The sequence below is a fragment of the Pipra filicauda genome, unplaced genomic scaffold (assembly GCF_003945595.2).
Source record: "Pipra filicauda isolate LSUMZ 115617 unplaced genomic scaffold, ASM394559v2 scaffold80_size11013439_pilon, whole genome shotgun sequence".
In the NCBI taxonomy this organism is placed as follows: domain Eukaryota; kingdom Metazoa; phylum Chordata; class Aves; order Passeriformes; family Pipridae; genus Pipra; species Pipra filicauda.
This window is the reverse complement of record NW_024104987.1, coordinates 6,448,189-6,468,067: the sequence shown is the minus strand read 5'-3', so window position 1 is coordinate 6,468,067 and position 19,879 is coordinate 6,448,189. Positions and strand designations below refer to the sequence as shown.

The window sequence follows — 19,879 nt, the reverse complement described above, 5'->3', positions numbered from 1 at the left end:
GACATTAAGCACTTTTTAATCTATACTTTAGGCAGACATCATCCCTTTATTTCAGTTACAGTAATCTCTGATATAAAAAAACCTCCATTAACTACCAACACTAAGCATTTTTAACTACCCTTTGACCACCATCATCTCCTGAAACACTGAGGTTACGCCCATGGGGAAGTGGGAACTGAAAACACAATGCTGAGGGAAGAGTATTTTGAAAAAAAGAACAACTTGTGAGCAAACCCACAAGCAGCAGAACTTACATATGGAGAGTAAAGCTCTCCGGTGTCAGTGATGCCCCCTGCCATGATGGAGACGGAGGGGAGGCCCAGAGCACAGCCAGGAGGGTGTTTTCAACTTCTCTTCCCTTTAACCTGGGGAAACACCAGAAAATTTTGTTATTTTTGCTAGAAAGAGGAGGAACTCACCAGTCAGCTTTTGTACATCAGTCTTCTGGCACTTTAACAGACTTCAGCAGGACCTTGCCCTTCGGACAGACCCCACTCACCAGCACCACTCCGTCCAACACTCTGTGAGTTTTCATACCTGTTAAACCAGTTTAAAAGCAACCAAAAGGCCCTGCCCTTTCACAGCACGTGATGACCAAACTTCACCTTCCCCAAACAGCCAGAGGGGCTCTTTCATATACTAAAACCTCAAGAGGAAGAATGACTGCCTTGAGGATGAGCTCACACTGCTGCTTCTCATGCAGCTACTACTCTTTTCAGGCACGTGCCTACTGCACATCAAACAGCAAAAACCAGCCTACAGCCTCTCCTCATAAATCAAGTACAGAAATAAGCAGACAAATTAAAACACCGCACCTATTAAAGACATGCCAAGATGTTTTTCACGTGCCAAGGTTTCCAAAGCAGAAGTATTTGGAGAAAGAGAAGAAAGTGGAATAGTTTCAATGTCACAGTTCCCCCAGTTTATGCCGGTTCACGTGATAATTAAGGTTGATGAAAACATTAATGAAACACAAGGAAAATGGGTAAAAGGATGGAAGAGCTGGTGTGGGACATTAAACAGTTTTTAGCACTTTTAGATCTATAGTTTAGGCAGACATTGTCCCTTTATTTTATTGAAAGTAAACTCTGATATAAAAAAAGGTGGAGGGGAGAACCAAAGCCTCCTGAAAGGTTTCAGTGTGAGTAATTAGCCATAGTAGAATTGTTTAAGGGCTTCACACATCTACACGTGCTCCTACTCAGCCACACAAACTGGGACAAATCATCAGCACAAGCTTCCCAGGTAAGAGCACCACTAAAAAAACAAACAGTTGTAAGCTGGCACACACGCGCTGGATGACAGAAATCACTCTGGCAGCACAGCTCAGAATGGCCATAACTGGACCAGCCTCAGGGAAGAGGCCAAACATCATCTTTTATGACAGACCTGGGCTCAAAACGCAGCAGCCGAGCTTGGCAGACAGGCAGCAAGCAGCAAGAGCAGGGGTGTGCTGACAGACAGCCCGGGGCACGGCCGGGACAGGAGCCCGTGCAGGGCCCTCACCCAGCCCGGGTGGACCGACCCCAGGGCCCGGGACCCCGCGAGGCCTCCAGAGCCCCCCGGCCCTGCCCTACAGCCGGAACGCCGCTCGTCCACCCCGCCCTGCCCGGGGGACCCCCCCCCGCCCCACAGAGCCCCCACAGCCCGCGGCCTCCTCACCCCGCCCGCTGCACCCCCGCCCCACACGGGACCCTCCTCCCCGGGCCTCTCTCGGCCCACGGGGCCCCTCCCTAGCCCTCGCCCCCACAGTCTCTCCCCGGGACGCCCCTCAGACCCCTCGAGGGCCCCGTCGGCCCTGTTTCCCCCGGGTCCCGCCCCGGGTCGCCCCCGCTCCCTCACCGGCGGCGGCTCGTGCCGGCGGCCCCGCCCCCGCCGCGCGGGGGGCACTCACGGCGCACGCCCGGAACCTTCCGCGCACGTGACCGGCTCGAGGGGCGGGGCGGAGAGGAAAGCGCCGAGCTGCGATTGGGTGACGGGAGGGGGCGGGGCTAGGCGGGGGCGCGGCCAGAAAAGGGCGGGGTTGCGAAGGTGACGGGCGGGGCCTTCTTGGGCGTGGTCTAAAAAGGGGGCGTGATCGGGATGGACAGGGGCGGGGCGGGAAAGGGCAGAGGCGTGTCCAGGACGGGGCAGGGGCGGGGCCAGGGTAAACATACCGATAGCTATTGGCCCGTGGGAAGGGGTGAGGCCGGGTAGGGGCAGAGGCGGGGGCAGGAGGGGGCGGAGCCAGAGAGAGGCGAGAGCGGGGTGGGGTATGGTGGAGGCGGGGCCATGCAGAGGCGGGGCGATGACGTAACGCCGTGTGTGTTGGCTCTGCGCATGCTCGGAGGGCGGCGCGGCAGATGCGCGTGACTGGCCGGTGGCGGTTCCCGCAGTCCCGGAGCCCCCCCGGCCCCGGGATCCTCTCGGGCACCCTGGTGTGGGGGATCGGCGTGACCTGCGCTCCTGAAAGGCTCCAGGCAGCGCTGCCCCCTCCCTCGGCCTCGCCGCAGGGTGCTGGGGTTCTGTCTTGGTGCCGAGGCCATGAAGATTAACCAGGACACGGTGCTGCGAGGGAAGAAGGTGGCGCTGGTGCCCTACACCGCCGCACACGTGCCCCGGTACGTGGCTCGTGTCCTGCTCGGTCTGATTTCACTTCTCTCTCTGAAGCGAGTGTGATGGTCAGAGAGGGCTGGGCCTCTTCCCCCTGGGAATCACTCCCGGGAAGGCAGTGAGTGTGCCCTCCGTGCCCGGCTGTGCTCTGTGCCGGCTCTACTGAAAGGGAGAACTTTATCTATGCCATTGAGTATACCCGTAGAAAAGGGGAAATACCTGCCTGTCAGTGAGTGAACACCAGCGGTTCTCCTGTTCGTTGATGCCTTTCCCTACTGACAGTGTAAGAGCAAAAAAAACCCACAAAACTTAAATGTGTGGATGTTTGATACATTAGGTGTGTAGGTTTGTGAAGTGCTGGCCTGGACAGCTGCAGCCTCAAAGATGCCAGTATTGATGTTTTTGTCAGCGTCCAGGAGGTGTGGGATCATCTCACTCGGGATGAAATGCACCGGAACCCAGTGCTCTCAAAAACACCCAGTTTGCATTGGGCACTCTTCAGGCAAAGCCACTGAATTTCCACAGAGAGCTCTGATTCCTGTGTTAGAAAAGGGAGAGAAGGCTGTGGGCACTTTTAAGTTGCCACAAAGGCTGGGCTGATGTTTCCAGAGCTGGTTTATGCCCTGATCCTCAGGTTGTTGGTGGAGATCCACCCACAGTGCTGCAGCTGGGGCAGTGACGTGGCTCTGGGTCCCTTGTCAGGTACCACGAGTGGATGCAGTCGGAGGAGCTGCAGCGCCTGACAGCTTCGGAGCCCCTCAGCCTGGAGCAGGAGTACGAGATGCAGCGCAGCTGGAGGGAGGATGCCGACAGTGAGCACCTGAAATGTTCTCTAAGGAAGGGTGGGAGTGGTGGACAGGTCATTTCCGTCTGACCCACAGTGAGCTGGGAGTCTCCTATGAACCAGAGGGGATGTGAGACCCTCTACAACAGCAGCTTTGAACTGGCTTTCTGTTATATATAAACCATGTCAGGGAACTAGGGAATGTCCAGGGCTGTTGGTGTCCTTTTTATGCAGTTTTTTAAAGATTACAGTGAATTACTTCCCACGGCATTGTGTGCTGAGCTGATCCTGCACAGCCAGCACTCCCCAGGTCTGATCATTATAAAAAAGTGGAAAGAAGTTGTATTTTTCCTTGAGAAATCCAGTGATTTTTATAATCATCTGCTTGAAGCAACTGAATTGGTTCCCTGACTCACCTACAGGTAACGAATCCCTGCCCATAAAAGCCTGATAGAAATATAGTGAGCTGGAAAATACTGAAGCTGGCAAAGACCCCAGTCCGGAGTATTTGTCTTACTCAAAGCATTAAAAGCCTTACTCAAAACAGTAATAACATGGACCAGATGAATCACTAGGTCTCAGCCTCTTGTGCATCAAACAATTCTTTGCCCAAACTTGCTGCTGAGTGAGGCAAGGCAAGGAGACTTCAGACAGGGGATGGACGTTTTCATGCTCCTTAAAACATGCTGCTTCTAGTCTTGGTGTCTTTGTCACCCTCGCAATGGGTTTTCCCAAATATTTCTTACATTTCTATGGTTGGGAGCAGGCACACTTGGCGTGGGAAACGCAGTTATTAGCTCTTCCTCGCTGTTAACGTGTGGAAACTGTTGTTCCTCTGACCATTACCTGCATTTAGTTTCATTCTTCGTTGATTTGGGGATAATGCTCAGCATGCCCTGAGAATGCTGCCTCTTTCTTGTCTTCCCCAGAGTGCACCTTCATCGTGCTGGACGCGGCGCGGTGGCCGGGACAGGCGGAGGAGGAGTCCTGCATGGTGGGGGACGTGAACCTCTTCCTCACCAACGCTGCGGATCCGACCCTGGGAGAGGTTGAAATTATGATTGCAGGTCAAGTTCTGCTTCATAGCTTTGTTTCCACAGCTAAAGCCAGCTGCAGGCAGGTGTTACATACAGCAGCTTTTTATTCTCATGCTTTACAGTGGCTGTTTGGCCCTGATGAGACCTTTGTCTGTCCAGGTCACAGTCTCCTCTGAAAAGTGTCTGGTGTGGCTGATTTGTCTCCCATAAGTGGATGCTGACTCTGTGACTGTCTCTTTCAGAGCCCTGCTACCGAGGCAGAGGGTTTGGCAAGGAGGCAACTCTGCTGATGATGGCCTATGGTAAGGGTGGCTCAGTGCACAGGAACAGGAGTGCAGGCAGCCTGTGATCCAGAAGCACATACTCCTAGTGATTCAGACGGGGTAGTAAGGGATGCATCTGCCTCAAGACTGGAGTCCTGTGCTTTTATAGAAGCCAAACTAGTAATAGAAATGCTTCTCTGATTTCTTTTGCAGGAGTGAGAATCCTGGGGATCACCAAATTTGAGGCTAAGATTGGTCAGGAAAATGAAGCCAGTATCTGCATGTTCAAAAAGCTTCACTTTAAGGAGGTGCAGTAACAGCCCATCTTCTACCCAGAGAGCATGTTTCCCCCATGACTGGTACTGAGCTGCTTTCCCTCTGTGTGATGCAGGTTGCTGTGAACAGCTTTTTCCAGGAGGTGACGCTGAAGCTGGAAGTCAGTGACCAGGAGAGACGATGGCTCCTGGAACAGACAAACCACGTGGAGGAGAAGAGCTACACTGAGCTGAAGCGGCCAGTTGGAGTGCTGGAGACCTGACAGACACATCCAGACACTGGCTGGGTTTCCAGGGAGGAGCTGGACGCTGTTGCAAGGTCTGGGTGTGGAGGACACCGCTGAGCCAACACTGCACTTGACTGTTTTCAGTTACTTTGTCATCTTGTCAACTTTGCACTTTGCTGCGCCAGCCAGAATTACGGCCTGAAGTTTGGACCTGGAGAACAGCCACTAATTCACAGGTTTGGCTAGGAATGACTATAACCTTCACATGCCGTTCCAGCAGAGCCTAAAATCACCAGCAGTTGTTTCCTGGTGCCACCAATTTCTGTACAAGCAGTAACTTCTCCCACTGCCCTTGGAGCAGGATTCATCTGTTTGGCAGACATGGTCTCATACGCTGGCAGCTCAGTTTGTTTACTCTTGAATAAAAAAAAAAAGACAAAGCTCTGAGGTGCCTGAGCACAGTGTGGGGCTCAGCTGCTTGCTTTGGCTGCTCAAAGTGTGGTTATGGTTTGTAACAGACAACAGAGACTCTTTGAACCCAATCTTCCAGGGTCTCGTGCGTTGCAGGGGGGCATTGCTGTGTCCTGGCAGGGAGAGGCCCTGGTGTGGGTGAGCACAACCAAAGGGCAAGTTAATGTGATGAAAATTGTTGATATTGGCTGATCAAGACTAGAGCTGAGCCCCACCATGACAGCTGTGCAAGGAGCTGCAGGAGGCTGCTGAGACAAACCCCCCAGAGCTTCAGGGCCATGCTCCAGATCTGGAAACCTCAGGCCAGCATTGAAGGGATATAGCACTTCATTTTCCCTGGCTGCTTTGATGGAAGCAAGGAGGAAGAGGAGAATACAGTGAAAGGAGACAGCTCCCTTCTTCCAGCAGCTCAGGACTTGCTCTGCTGAGCCTGGAGGCTCCATTTGCTGCTCCACTAAGAAGGATGGGGGGAAAAATATCTAGGACTGGGGGGCAGATATATTTAGGTGGGAGTTAACCAGCCTGAGCAGCCGTAGATCCAAGATCTATGGATGAAGAAGGGGCACTTGCCTGACTCCCACTGGACAGACTTACCCGTGCAGTTACTCAGCCTGACCTCTCCTGCCCTACACATGCTCTCCACAGCAGGGAGGCTTGCTAAGAGGAGAGGACAGAAGGTAAGGAGGATAACTGACTCCTGTGTGTTTTCCCACTGTAGTAGCAGCCGTAATGGCTAATCCTAGACCAGAAATTATCTGTTCCAATGACGCAGGATCAGGTAATAACTTTCAGATTCGCCCAGGGATGTTTATATTGGAGATTGGCAGTCTGTGGAATTTTTAGTGTTGCTGTGTCTTATATTTTTAGAGCCTGGGGCGTTTTAGTTTTCCAATTTTAGTTAATTTAAATACATGATTCCTGTGACTAATATTAAAGCCAAGCGTGGGAACAGTGTATCACGGTATTTTAAAACAACAAGTATTTAGCGTGGATTTAGTTGTAGGGAAAGCTTTGTGTGGTAATAAAGTGAAGAGCAGCTCTACTTCCCGCTGGGATTACCATGACAAGGGCTACTAATCCTCCTGCTCTTTGTCACCTGCTGCAGGCAGGAATGGATTCTGTCCTCCAGAACAAGATTTGCAGAACCTGCTGGGCAAACTGCTGGCTCTGTGCTCCTTCCGTGGAGTGTTTCATCCCTGTGCCAGAGGAGTCAGGCCAAAGTGGGAGGAGAGATGGAGCTGAGCTGGGATTTGCTCCCCTAAAAGCCGAACAAGGTGGGAAAAATAACTTAACCTCTGGTGCCAGGGAAAAGGGGCAGTGATATCCTGTCATAGCTCCCCATGCCCAGCCGGTTGCTCTGGAGCCAGCGAGTGCCCAGCTTGGCATCCCCGGTCCCCTGGCAACGCCGGCGCTCTCCCGCCTCCACAGGGGCTGGGAAAAGCCTTTGCCTGGCAACCCAAAACAAAGTTGGGTCTGTCCCAGAGCTCAGCCCTCCCCCAGGCTGGGGTGGTCCCAGCGAGGCTCAACCAGTGTTCCCACAGGGAACCAGTGCCCGGCTGCTCCGACCAGGCCAAGAGGCAAAAGATGCTCCTGGGACCCACTGGATACCCCCAGTCCTGCCCTGCATGGGTAGCCCCAGCCAGGCTGGGATGTCCTGCTTGCTCTCCAAGGGGGTGAAGGTAGGAAAAAGAAGACAGGAGCTCATCTGTTTCAGAGGACACCTTTGGAGGATGAGGGTCATTGGAATGGGCTCCTGCCCCCCCCCAGCTTCCAGGGGGAAGTGACAGCCTGCACATTCCCTGGAAATGTGCTGACACCTCGTCACTTGGTTGTCATTTGAGGTGCAGACCTCTGCGACCACTCATCAGCTCAGGTAGAGCAGCTTGTCTGGGAGTTTGGAGCACAAAACAAGAGTATGCAGAAGGGGAGGAAATGAAGACACTGGGCAGAGACTGGGCCCAGACCTGCCCTGTGCTCAGTGCAGCCATGGTGCCACCAGCCTGGCCCTGCAAAGCCACCCAGGGCTAGATCCATCCATTTAGAGGGACAAACAACTCCTCCCAGCCCATCCCTCCTGCTTTCCCCCCAACCCAGGTGCAACCCAAGCTCACCCTAAAAACCTCCAGGGGGGCTGGGGGCAAATTGGAGCTGCCCCCAACAGAGCTGCTGCCCTCCAGCCTGGTTGACAGACCTGGATTAGAGCTTTGCATCACTGCCCTCACTCCCCTGCACTCCCCAGGGGATTAGAGTCCTTTAATCACCCTGAGGCATTAACCCCCACTGGGACCAGCCGGTGCCTCCCCGACCCCCCATCCTGGCCCCACCAGGTGCTCAGGGGCACCCAAACCAGGCCCAGTGTTCCCCACATTACCTGCCTCTTCCCCCAGCCCCGGGGCACAGAAAGCCCCTGCACCCTCTCAGGCTCCGGAAGGATTTAGCCTTAAACCAGACACGTGAAGTCAGGAAGGTTTATTCCAGTAAACAGAATTTCTCTTGAGCTCAACAGTACGACAACACCTGATTGCAGCACATAGAAACAAAACATCCACAGGAAGAATTTCCACAAAATACAGTTAAAAAAAAAAAGGAATGGTGCGATTGGAAAAAAAAAAAAAAAAGAAGTCTATGAGAAGCCTTTAAATTACACAGTGTTGGATTCAAACCCTGATCGGCTCTGTCTCCAGGAGTGTGCAGGAGTAAAGGAGACTATTATTGCTTGCTGTGCTGGCTCCGGACACCCTCTCCTCTCCCAAAATTGCCCCAGGGGCAGGGTGGGTGCTGGGGTCTCCTCACTGCTGGGCACCCGTGTCCCTCCTTGCAGCAGAAGAGGCAAAGGGACAAGGTCATCGTGGACGGAGCTTGCCAGGCAGGGGTCAAACACCCCCGCTGTGGTCAGTGGCCGGGCAGGTGGGGTTTGGCAAGAGTCACTAAAAGCCTCGGGTTTTTCAGTTAAAGGGAAATTTGGGGAGTGGCTCAAATGGAGATAAGGTTTGGGGGTGGGGGAAGAACCAGGGAACAGCAGGGATCAGAACTGGGCATCAGGCCACCCCAAGTCCTTGATCCTTCCCAATATCCCTGCTTGTGCCTACCAGGATGTGCAGGGCTTCAAGGCAGGGCTGGAGGAGCACGCTGGGGATGGGCTCTTGAAAGGGGACATGCCCAGCACCCCCATCTCTCTCTAGCCCAGATATCCCTCTGCAGGGATGCTCACTGGCCACCGAGCCCCAGCACTCAGGTCAGGGTGGTGGGGAGCAGCCCCACATCCCCGCCAGGAGCCCGTGGCAGGGAGGAGGGGGGTGCAGGAGAGGTGGGTGCAGGGCTGGGGGGGGCCAGCAGACCCTCACCCCGCCCCAGGGACCTTCACAGGTTGCTGAACAGTTCGTTTTTCTTGCTCCAGTCCATCTGGGGTGCCCTCTTGCTGGTGCGCTTCTGGTGCGCCCGCTCCTTGGCCACGGCCAGCGGGATGTCGAGGTCCAGGAGGGAGCCGGAGGCCGAGTGGCGCTTGTCACCTTCCTGCATGTGGGGCTGGGGGGGCGAGAGGCTGTGTCAGCCCCACCATGTCCCCCCTCAGCACAGCCCCACAGTGGGGGCTCATCCCAGATCCCGCTTCCCAGCCACTGCCTCCCCCCGGCATTCCCAGCCCTACCTCGCTGTGGGTCTCACTGGAGTTGGGGGACACGGCCAGAGGCGCGGGGCTGGACGGGCTCTCGGACACCGAGTTGGACTGTGGCTCTCCGCTGTTTTCCTGGGGGAAACAGGGAAGGAATGAGAGCTCCAGCCCCTGCAGCTTGAGAACAGCTGCTGGAGTTGCAAGTCCCACCCGGGGGTCCACGAAATCCGTCCTTCCCCACACGTAATCCCCTGCAAACTCCAGGCACATAAATACTCCAGCGCTGCCCATCTGGGGCGGGGAGGGATTAAACCCCGGCCGACTGTCCTGGCTTTAGCAGGAGCAGGAGGAGGAGGGTGGCTGCAGGGCTGGATGCTACTTCCCTGCAGCACCACAAGGGCTCCTAGCCGTGGAGCATCAGGAGGCAAAAGGAGAGGAGGCACAGGCAATTGCAGCCATCTCTGTTACACTCAGCACCACAAGCAACTCCCTTCCTGGGGGACACCAGTTCCCAGTCCCCTTCCCAGTGGCACCAGCTCTTATGTGGCAGCCTGGGAGCACTGCAGTCCCTGGTGGTATCATTCTGTCCATGGGGACACCTGAACAGGAGGGTCCCTGCCTGGAGATGGGCATGGACGGGATTACAAGCAAGACGAGGCTCTTACCTTCTCTATATCGCCATTGGCAACTGGTTCTGGCAAGGGACCTGTGGGACAAGGACATGGGCACCAAGTGAGGATGTATTTGCTTTGTCCCCTTACCAATGTGGGGCAATCAAAGGCTGCACATGGCCAGTGCTCACACAACACTGCCCAGGATCTGGCCAGGTCCTGAGTTTTCTAACCAGCCCCTGGAGCCAACCCCACAGCACAGGGAGATGCTGCCAGGCACATCCCCATGATGGCAGCAGTGATGTGGAGCCCAGTGAGAACCCCTCTCCATCCTCCTGGGGACCACCGTGACAGCAGGGAGGGGCCCATGGAGCAGAGCAAAGGGCAGCTGATGCCTCTTCACTCCCCAGGCCATAAACCCTGACAAAGTGCAACCCAGGGCCATAAACCACCACCCCAGCACGGGGCCCCCAAACAGGCAGGAGACACCTCTGCTTGGCCCTAGGGTGATAAACCTCCACCTCCCAGGGCTCAGGGAGCACCCCAGCACCCCAGGTTTGGTGACAAGGTGACACAAAGCTGACAGAGATGACACAAACCCCCATCCCCGCAGCACAGCCCCCAGCCCACCTGTCAGGTGTTGCTCCGAGGGCACCACCTTGCACTTCTTGAAGAACTCATCCGTGAGGACATCCACCACCAGCAGCCTGGTCTCATCACCGCCTGCCTTGATGGCTGCCACCACGTCACTGTGCTGCTTGCCCTCCATGCACACACCATTCACCTGCAGGCAAGGCACCACATCACCCCTGGAGCCAGGGCTCATCCATCCCTTGAGAGCTCCACAGAGGGGCCGGGTACTACCTTGGTACCAGTCACAACCCCAGCACAGCCACCCTGCAGCCCCTGCAGGCATTTACAGCCTCACAGGGATTAGTGGCGGAGCCAGGAAAACCTCATTAAAAGCAGATTTTCCTCTGAGTGATTAGCACGGGATCGAACGGGCAAAGCTGGCAGGGAGCGCCTGGCAGGGCACAGACCCGGGGCAGGCACAGGAGATGGGCAGCACGGGCAAGAGACAAAGCCCTCATGGTCCCCAGAGACCCCAAAACTTCATCCCAAATGAGGCAGCAGCCCCACGCCCCAGTGAGCAGCAGGGTTGGGGCTCGGTTTGTCCTTGCCCTCATGGGTCACCATCCCACCTGGCACAAACCCTGCCCCATCCCCACCCTGGTCATGTCTGGCAGCAGAACTTAGGGCCATCGTGCACCTTGTCCCCAGCCTGCCACACCCCAGGGGCATCCCAGGGACAGTGCTACTGCTAATTAACCCACAGCCAGCTAATTAGTGCTCAGCCCCAACCCTCCACAGTGCTGCACCCCTGGGTGGGACTGGCACGCTGGTGCAGGTTGGGTGTCTGCACTATGAGTCACCACCAGCGTCAGGGACACCACACACCTTCCCGGCAAAGGGCAGCTGCCTCCCCGGCCACGGGGATGCGAGGGAGCACCAAGGTTTTTTGGGAGACCCCCCCAGAACCCTGCCCACCCCAGCATACCTCGATGATGCGGTCCTGGGGGGCCAGCCCTGCTGCCTCGGCCGGCGAGTTGGGGTCGACGGCGCGCACGTACTGCCCCGGGCGGCTCTTGTCACTGTGCAGGTTGAAGCCATAGCCATCGGGGCCCTTCTTCATGTGGCACAGCCGAGGTCGCAGCTCTTCCTGCAACGGGGACAGCCTGTGGGTAAACTGCTCTCAGATCCCCCCCAACACCCAGGGAAAGCACCAGGACCCTCAGACATCTCCCTGGGACACCATCCCTGTGTGGCCACCTGCAAACACTGATACCTCGAGCTGGGGAGCAGCGTGCCAAACACCCCATGATCCCAGGCATTAATTAATGAATTAGGTGCAGGGCACACTAATTGCAGCGAAACGTTGAAGAAACATGTTATTATGTGTGTCCCCAGACCACGCTCTTCCTTTTGGGATCAGGATTGCAACCGCCATGAAGGTGGAGGAGGAAACACAGCCCAGGCTGCTGGGAAGCACCCCCACCCCACCCCATCCCACTCGGGAAGCTTTGGCTACCAGAGAGATCTCAACCACCAGAGCAGGTCCCTTCCATCACGCCCTTGCCAGCTGCAGCCCCCCTCCACAGCAAACCCAGCCACGGGACCAGTGAGATCTCCCACCCCAGAGCACCCACAGCCACTGCCGGCAGGGAAGGGGCACAAAAGGCTTGGGCAGGCAGCTGGGATCCCGCTGGAGCAGCTGCGATGCCGAGGTGCCTCAATGCCCCGGCATGACCCCTCCAGGATTGCAAAACAGAAACCAGCTCCACCGGGGCGGTGCGACATGGGATGTTCAACTCTCCAGGAGGCAACACCCAGCTCATCTGCACCTGGTTTCACCTTGACCTGTGGATCCACCAGCACCTGGCGCCAGGGAACCCCGCAGGGGCAGCCTCATGTACCCGGCCCACAGAGAGCCCTTTAAGCTCCCCACCCTGTGAGCAGCAGAAAGAAGCAGGAGCACCCCCGGGAGCCCGGCACACAGGAACTGCCTTTGCTCACCCAGTGGGGAGTGGGATGCCCGGGAAGCATCAGAGGAAGCAGGCGACACAAACCAGCCACCTGCACGTGGCACCATCAGAACTGCTCTGACCCCAGCACCCAACACCACTTCCACACATTTATAGATAAAATGGTTTGATCCTGCCTTGACCACCAGCCCCTGGGCTTTGGTTGGGTTCTCCCAGCAGCCAAGCCTTGCTCAAGCTGCTGGAATATTCCTTGCCAAGAGGTTTTGTATTTAATCTTTCTTCTGAGATAATTTTTTCTCCTTTGGTACCCATAGGATCACTGGGAAGAGGCACTGCAGGAATTTCCCCTCCCACACCTGCACCGTGCTGCCCTTTATCCCCTGCACAGCACGTGTGCTTCCTTGCCATGAAGTTCCCTTTGCTCTCAGCCAGGAAAACCTGGGTCCTGGAGTGCTGACACCCCACATCTGAGAGCACTGAAGTGGCACAGGGTCCCACACGGGCCGGGCTGACGCATTTGCAATTGCTGAGCCAAATGCTGTGATAAGGCCCTGATAAAGCCTCATCTTCTTGCACAACGCCTTCCTCCATGGTCAAGGCCAGCTACCACCCCAGCACCACTTGCCAACGCCCCGGGAAGGGAGGTGCAGGCAGCACCCAGCGCGTCTGCCAGGAGTGAAGGTGATCCCGGGATGCCTCAGCACTGGCACACAGGACCTGCTCCCCACTTGGCTCAGCTCCACAGGCAATGCCCAGTGTGGATTCCCCAGCTGGGTGGAGGATCGTGACCCTCAACTTCGCCCTGGCTGCCCTTTGGTCCCCCCGTGCCTGGTGGCAGCAGGTTCACAGTGTGCAACAGCATCGTCCACCCATGCAGCAATTGGACGGGGACAGAAAATACCCAAAATAAGGACAAAAGGCAGGAGCCTGGTGGAGCCTAGAGGAAGGCAGCACCTCCCTGGGGCCCTGCCCTGGCCTGACCTCGAGCAGGGGGGTCAGGCTCCGGAGCACCCACGCTCCCGGTGCCCTTGGCAGCACTGTGGGGTTGCTCCACGCCGATAGCTCGGGACAAAGCCGGAGGGAGCACCCGGCAAGCGGTGCTGGCAGTGCTCCCGGGAGAGAATGGGAGGAGGGAGGACTTCGCTCCCACCCATACCAACAAAGCCCTGGCAGCCTGGGCTCCCTGAGGCACTGGTGCCGTGAATTTTGGGGGGCGTTGGGAGGGGGTGGGAAGCCCTGCAGGGTGGACAGATGCCTCAGGACAGGGGGACAGGTCATGGTAGAGGGAGGCACTGATCCCTCAAAGGCAGCTGGCCAAGGCAGGAGCACTCGGTGTGAGGGCAGCCCGGCCGGGCCGTGACCCACCCCCCCAGCACCCCTCCACCAGTGGCTGGCAGCTCCTCCAACCCAGTGTGCCAGGCTGCCTGTGCCCTCCCCAAATCCCCAGTGCCAGCAGAAACCCCGTGGGCAGCCACCATTCTGCCTCTCAGAGAGGAAAACAAATGCATCCAATCCTCCAGCAGCTATATCCTGCCCATCCACGAGTCAAGCACCCCGTGGTAGGTCATCCTTCCAGCCCCAAAACCCCCTTCAGGCTTAACAACCCGAGGAGAGAGGGTTTGGGGCCAACACCCGGGATGCAGAGAAATCCCGTGGCTATGGAGCTGGGCAGCAGGACAGCGGAAATGCCCCTAATTTCTCTAAGCTGCTGCATCCTCTCCTCCAAGGCCAGCAGCCCTCCCGCCGTGCTGGGACACGGATTAGCCGGCAGAGCCTCCTTAGGAGCAATTACAACCTCCGGCGGGGAGGGAGGCGGGGGGAAGCCGGACTCAGCCCCCCCGCACGGGCATCCCGTGCCACCCCTCTCCTCCACACCCAGGGGCGGCAGAGGGACAGACACCTGTCTGCAGAGATACCCACTTGACATGGGGAGCTTTGCAGCAATGCATCCCTATTCCTACCCTGGAACAGGATTTGGGGCATATGCTTCTCCCTCCAGGAGCTGCTGGACCAACCCTCCACAGCACCTTCAGCCCCCTGGCAGGACCAGCAATCCCAGGATCATGGGAACCCCAAGTAAACAGGCATCAGGACCCGCTCCCCACCTCCCAGCCCTACAAGCAGCATCAAGCCCATCGGCAGCAGCAGCATTTCCAGTTACTCAAAGAGAAACACAACAGCTCGAGAACGCCTGGGCCAGAAAATTCACACGGGTCCCGAAATCTGGCGCACACATTCTGCCTTCATACAAAGGGGATGCAAAGCAGCCTCCTTGCAGCATCCCTGTCACGTCCTGTTCGACTGGAGCTGCTTTTCATGCAGCTGCCTTGAGAGGAAATTTAATTCATTTCCTAATTAAACATCAGCTACCTCCCAGTGCAATGCTCCCAATGAAGGGGGAAATGCTCCCCGTTATGCCCCAAAACCCAGCCCTGGGAGGCTCACCCAGATTTTACAAGGAGGGATGAGCCTTGCTGGCAGGGAGGGCTCTAATTTAGCACTAAATTTGCAAGAGGGAGGCCCGGGGCTGGTAGGAAACACCCTGCCCTGGTACAAGCAGCCCCAGCCCATGCCAGGGTGCTGGGCTTGCAGCACCTGGTGCTGCCCCGTGAACACCGTGTGGTTTGCATGAAACTTTCTCAAGATACTCCTGAGCAGTTGAAGCCTCCGGAAACACAAGGAGGGGGGGATGAACTGTAAGAGCTCTCGCTGGGGACACTCACACAGCACAGGGCCCCAGGAAGCGGGGTTGGCCTCAGGGGTGTAAAACTATCACTGCTGGCTCAGCACCACAGACAGGGGTGCAAGGATCAGCTCCCCAGGGAGGCTCAAAACCTCCATCTCAGCATCAGGGGGATTTGAATGTCTAAGGTTTTATGGGAATGAAAAGGGAGCCCACGATGAGCTTGTCAAAATCTCTTCAGCCCACGCCCAGCACTGAGAGCTGGGGGTGTGACTGACCCCCTAGCACAGGGGGGTCCCAGTCATGCAAGACCCAGCAGGGTTTGGAGAGAGGATGGATTCTGCTGGAAAGTGGGAGACGTTAAACGATCACTTGCCACAGGCAGCTCTCACAGCTCTCAAGTGTCTCCAGGCTTGTTAAGCAAATAAAGGCAAGTCCAGCCCAACAAAACAAACAGGACTCTGACACATGCAAATCTCCCGCTTCCCCAGTGATCCCGGGGAATCCCACCCACCCAGAGTGCTGGGGCTGCAGGGGGATGGGGTGGCCAGCACCGGCTGTCCGCCAGTGTCCGGAGAACAGGCACGACACTGTGTTCCTGGCTTGCCAGAGAGAAATCCCTTTCTGCCTGTTCCGGCTTGGCTCCCATCCCGCCCGGCATCTTCCCACCCTGCTTGGTGGGTGCCCAGCCGGGGCGATGTCTCCAAACCCACTTGCCTTTTCCACCAGGCCCTGTCCCCAGCCGCAAGATTTCCTGCTGATACCTGTTGAGAAACTGTCCTGGGGCCTTGCGGTAATGTCACCCCATGTCACCCCACGTCACCCGCTTCCTGCTCTTGTGAACAGAGAAACCGCCGGTAGTAACTGTGCACGGGCTGTGCCCCGAGCCTGCTCCCCAAGCCTGTGAGCAATCTCCAGCTAAGACTGTCCCCCACCAGTCTGTGGGGAATCTCCAGCCAAGGCTGTCCCCCCAAAGCCTGTGAGGCATCTCCAGACGGGGCTGTCCCCCAAGAGCTTATGGGGCATCTCCAGCTTCCCACGCCCTTTCCATCACTCCAGCCAACACAGCGAGCAGGCAGCCACCCCACAACATGGCAGGGCTCTGTTCCCTATGTCCTCAGCCCGCCAAGCCTGGCAGGGGGCTCACCCGAGCTGCATTAAGTACATTCTTTTTGTCTTTCCCAGCCTGTGGAGAGATCTGGGAGTGGAAAGCAGAGCACAGACGGTCTCGCGGGCCCCGAGGCAGCGCTGGCACTGTGACATACGGGAGAACGGGCACGCTCCCCCCGCGTGGGGCAGCACCACAGCCCGGCACGGGGCCAGACCTGGGGAACATGGGATGACACAGGGGACAGCGAGCAAGAGGGGCAGCACAAGGGCAGAGCCTGGATGTTCCCACCTGAACAAGCCCATCGAGGAGGTGCTGGAGCAGTGCTTTAGCCAGGCAGGGATGAGAATTGTGCCTGCAGTGGATCAGCCTGACCAGGGGCAACAGGCAGCTGGCACAAGGCTGAAGTCCAGCAGGAGACACAACTCAAAACCACCTGGTCCTAAGCAAAACCCTGTGTGACAACAGCTCAGCGAGGCACCAAGGTCTGCCTGGGGTTCAGTGTCTACACTGGGAGGGCTCCCTTGCACCAGTCTCTCTGGGAACGGGTCACAAGATTTCCCCAGAACGTTCCCCACCCTGGGGACACCAGGAGGCTGCTTCCCAGGAAGACCATCCACATCTCTGTTGTCACAACAAACAAGTCTTTGCTGGGTAAATAAAAAGCAGTATTATCTCCCGCTGCCCAGAGTGTTTCTTAGGAACCACTCTGAGCAGGAAAGGTCAGCTATTTCTCAATTCCTCACCTTTCTACATCACTTTGTTTGTGCAACTGCTAACTCCCACACACATTGAAGGCCAGCATTCCTGAGTATCTGTACATGGGGTCTGACTGTCAGGATGAGTCCTCCAGCCCGGGAAGGGCTCCACTATCTCCACTCCACAGCAGAGACCGAACATGCTCAGGGCAGGAGTGACTGCCACCAACACCTGCAGTCACAGCCCGCAAAAACATGCTCTGCCACAGGTTTTTTGTGGTATTTTGGCGTGGGTTAGTGCCAGCCACCCTCACCCCAGACCTGGGCTCAGCTACACGTCAAAGCTCGCCCTGTCACTTTCCTCACCCCATTTTACTGGCCCTGCAGCATCAGGACGGGCCGAAGGGCTCCAGGACACAACAGGCTGCTCGGTTACGGGTCCAACCAGCCCGGTGTGCCCGCCTGCCCCCGCCCGTCACCGGCATGGCTGGGAGAGAAGAGCATCAAGCAAACAAAAAAATTAATTTAAAATAAAAAAGGCAAAGCAGCCGGGCGCGGTAGGGCCCGGGGCTCCTGGGGAGCGGCGTTTAAAGCAAAGCAAAATAGAGAAAGAAAGAATCGAGACCGAAACCAGACACAGCGCCCGCGGGAGGCCGAGGTAGATGCGCTCGCTCCAGGGCTGGAAGGCGACGAACAGGGTCGGTCCCGGGAGGTCCGACCTCCCCTCCTCGGACATCACCCCCTTTCCCGGAAACTTTTCCGAGCCCCAGCCCCCCCCGGCCGCCCGTTTACCCGCTGGTCGCCGCCGTTGGGCTCCCGCGCCGCGGGCTCCGCCGGCACCGGCACCGGCACCGGCACGGGGGCGGCCTGCCCGCCGACCACCGGGGGCTCGGCAACCGCCCCGGCCCGCTTCGACAGCTGCTCGTCGGCCGTCGAGTCCACGACGAGGAGGCTGACGGTGCCAGCGGCGGCGCGGATCCGCTCCACCACCTGCTGATGGCTCTCCCGCTCCACGTTCTCGCCATCCACCTCCAGCAGCCGGTCCCCGGCCCGCAGCCCCGAGCGCTCGGCCGGCGAGCCCGCTTCCACGAGCCGGATGAACTGGCCCGGCTTGCCCTTCTCCCCGTGCAGGTGGAAGCCGTAGCCGTCCGGGCCGCGCTCCAGGCGGCACAGCCGGGCGGCGGGGCCCGCGCCGCTGCTCATGGCGGGGGGAGCGGGCGGAGCTGTGGCCGCCCCGTCCCGCCGCCCGCGCTCAGAGAACTGCGCGGCCCGGGCCGTGCCGCCCGCCTATATACGGGGGCGGGGCGCGGGGCGCGGGGTGGCCAATGGGAGAGCGGGACGGGGAGATGGCCACCAAATAAGGAGAGCGATGGGGCGCGGTTATGCAAATATTTGGGGTGTGGCTATGCAAATCTGCTCGCCGTGGGTATGCAAATGTGTTCTCGCCCCGCTGGGGCGGCCCGGGCGCGGCGGCGCCGCCGGGTCCTGCCGCCGGCAGCGGGGCCGGACCGCTCCCTTGTGGGGTCCGACCGCTCGCTCTGGGGCCAGGCCGCTCCCCCGTGAGGTCGGGCCGATCTCTCGTGGGGTCTGGCCGCTCCCCCGTGGGGTCCAACCGCTCTCCCGTAGGAACTGGACCGATTCCCCGTGGAGTTCCATCGCTCCCGCGTGGGAGCCGGTCCGCTCTCCTGTGGGGTCCTGCCGCCGGCAGCGGGGCTGGATCGCTCCCCCGTGGGGTTCCACCTCGCCCCCGCGGCCACCTCTGCCTCTCCGTGTCAGCCATCCGGGCCCGCCGCGGCAGCCTCCGCTCCCCGCTGAGCTCCCTCCTCTTCGGGTCGGCTCTGCCACCCCTCCGGGGACAGCCCCGGCTGGCCTGAGACCGGCGGGGCACTCCCCCTTGTCCCCGCTCTGCCCACAGCGCACCCCGGCTGGTACACATTGTCCTCTCGGGGGCATGTCCACCCCATTCCCTCGCCCGGTCCTCGAAGGGCGATGCCGGTCCCAGGGCTGCTCCGAGGCGGAGGGCTGGAGGGATGCTCAGAATGAGACAAAAACCCCAAACCGAAACCGCGTGTGAACGCGGCCGGGGAGGCCGGGCTGGCCGGTAACTCGGGTAACCCACTGTGCGGCGGAAATGGAGCAGCCCTGCTCTCCCAGCAGTCTCTGACTCCCCCTTGGCACCCTGGAGCAGGGAGCAGGAAGGTGGGAAAATAGAGGAAACCCCAGGGGGTTTGCACTGCCCTGGCTCCACATTCTCTGCTTGTGGGTTGGGAAGCAGAAGTGGCTGCAGTGGGTTATGAGCGTGTGAGATCCTGGGGTTTGGGGTCAGCCAGGGCAGAGCAAGGCAGCAGCAAGCCCGGGCTGCTCCAGCACTGCAGCAGGAGTGCTGGTGCCAGGCAGAGCTGGCTCCTGGAATTGTCCCAGGGAGGGTGGCACAGAGGTAAGTCGGTGTCTCCCACTGCCAGGGCTGGCTGAAGTTCCACCTGGCCAAAGGTCCTCAGGGCAGCTGGGATCGTGTTTCACCGAGCTGCAGCCAGGCAAGCAAGGAGGGGACGGCTGCATGCCATGGGACACGTCCCTCATAGGAGACTCCACTCGAATCTCCTGCTGAAGGGACCTCAGTGGCTGAGGAACCCCTCATGTGCTCAGGGTGGCCGTGCTCCAGCTCCGTGGGACCCAGCTGGGAGCCGAGGGTGGGCTCATTTGTTTCCTCCACTCGGCTGAGCATTCGCCCGCGGCCGCTCGGCCCTGAGAAACACGGCAGAGAGGAATCCCACGGCGGCCAGAGGCAGATGCCTGCAGAGAGGAAAACCAGGGCAAGCATGTTGTGGTATGGCCCCAGGATGGGGGGGATCTATCACCCATGTCACAGCCCTCCCCTTGGCAAGGGGGTTGTGAGCAGCACAGCCCCGAGTGTGCACGTTCGGGGGGAGATGGAGGTACACTACCCTAAGTCAGGAAACAAAACCCAGCTCCAGCA

At 58.3% G+C, this 19,879-nt stretch overlaps 3 protein-coding genes across 5 annotated transcripts in view; 1 reads left to right on the top strand and 2 right to left on the bottom strand.

Moving 5' to 3' along the window:
* The window catches only part of TMEM104 (transmembrane protein 104), a 41,925-nt gene extending 39,998 nt beyond the window's left edge, over positions 1-1,927 (bottom strand). Inside the window, exons 1-2 of one of the 3 annotated variants that reach the window (XM_027749626.2) lie at positions 1,843-1,927; positions 255-365 (exon numbers count right to left, since the gene is read on the bottom strand). In XM_027749626.2, the coding sequence (XP_027605427.1) occupies positions 255-299 (45 nt within the window). In that variant the 5' untranslated portion in view covers positions 300-365; positions 1,843-1,927. Of the gene's footprint in view, positions 1-254; positions 366-1,389; positions 1,504-1,842 lie in introns of those variants that run through there. The other 2 variants (XM_027749627.2, XM_039390321.1) reach the window with 2 other exon arrangements.
* A 435-nt stretch (positions 1,928-2,362) lies between these two features.
* NAT9 (N-acetyltransferase 9 (putative)) lies at positions 2,363-6,691 on the top strand. Its single transcript, XM_027749633.2, has 6 exons — positions 2,363-2,600; positions 3,295-3,404; positions 4,306-4,443; positions 4,656-4,715; positions 4,890-4,984; positions 5,068-6,691. The coding sequence occupies exons 1-6, from the start codon at positions 2,524-2,526 to the stop codon at positions 5,212-5,214; spliced, it is 627 nt and encodes a 208-aa protein (XP_027605434.1). The 5' UTR covers positions 2,363-2,523; the 3' UTR covers positions 5,215-6,691.
* Positions 6,692-8,103: 1,412 nt separating this feature from the next.
* Positions 8,104-18,160, bottom strand: SLC9A3R1 (SLC9A3 regulator 1). The gene is made up of 6 exons (XM_027749628.1): positions 17,695-18,160; positions 11,429-11,590; positions 10,501-10,654; positions 9,925-9,965; positions 9,296-9,394; positions 8,104-9,174 (listed from the first exon to the last, which is right to left on the bottom strand). Exons 1-6 carry the CDS (start codon positions 18,103-18,105, stop codon positions 9,010-9,012), a joined length of 1,032 nt encoding a protein of 343 aa, XP_027605429.1. The 5' UTR covers positions 18,106-18,160; the 3' UTR covers positions 8,104-9,009.
* Positions 18,161-19,879: the final 1,719 nt, after the last annotated feature.

Excerpts from the sequence above, each read along its gene's own strand:
- NAT9 (XM_027749633.2), top strand. The coding sequence starts at position 2,524 with ATGAAGATTAACCAGGACACGGTGCTGCGAGGGAAGAAGGTGGCGCTG. Across the intron at positions 3,405-4,305 it reads CTGGAGGGAGGATGCCGACA|AGTGCACCTTCATCGTGCTG; the intron begins GTGAGCACCTGA and ends TGTCTTCCCCAG. Across the intron at positions 4,985-5,067 it reads AAAAGCTTCACTTTAAGGAG|GTTGCTGTGAACAGCTTTTT; the intron begins GTGCAGTAACAG and ends TGTGTGATGCAG.
- SLC9A3R1 (XM_027749628.1), bottom strand. The coding sequence starts at position 18,105 with ATGAGCAGCGGCGCGGGCCCCGCCGCCCGGCTGTGCCGCCTGGAGCGC. Across the intron at positions 11,591-17,694 it reads CCAACGGCGGCGACCAGCGG|GAAGAGCTGCGACCTCGGCT; the intron begins GTAAACGGGCGG and ends TCCCCGTTGCAG. Across the intron at positions 9,395-9,924 it reads CCAATGGCGATATAGAGAAG|GAAAACAGCGGAGAGCCACA; the intron begins GTAAGAGCCTCG and ends TGTTTCCCCCAG.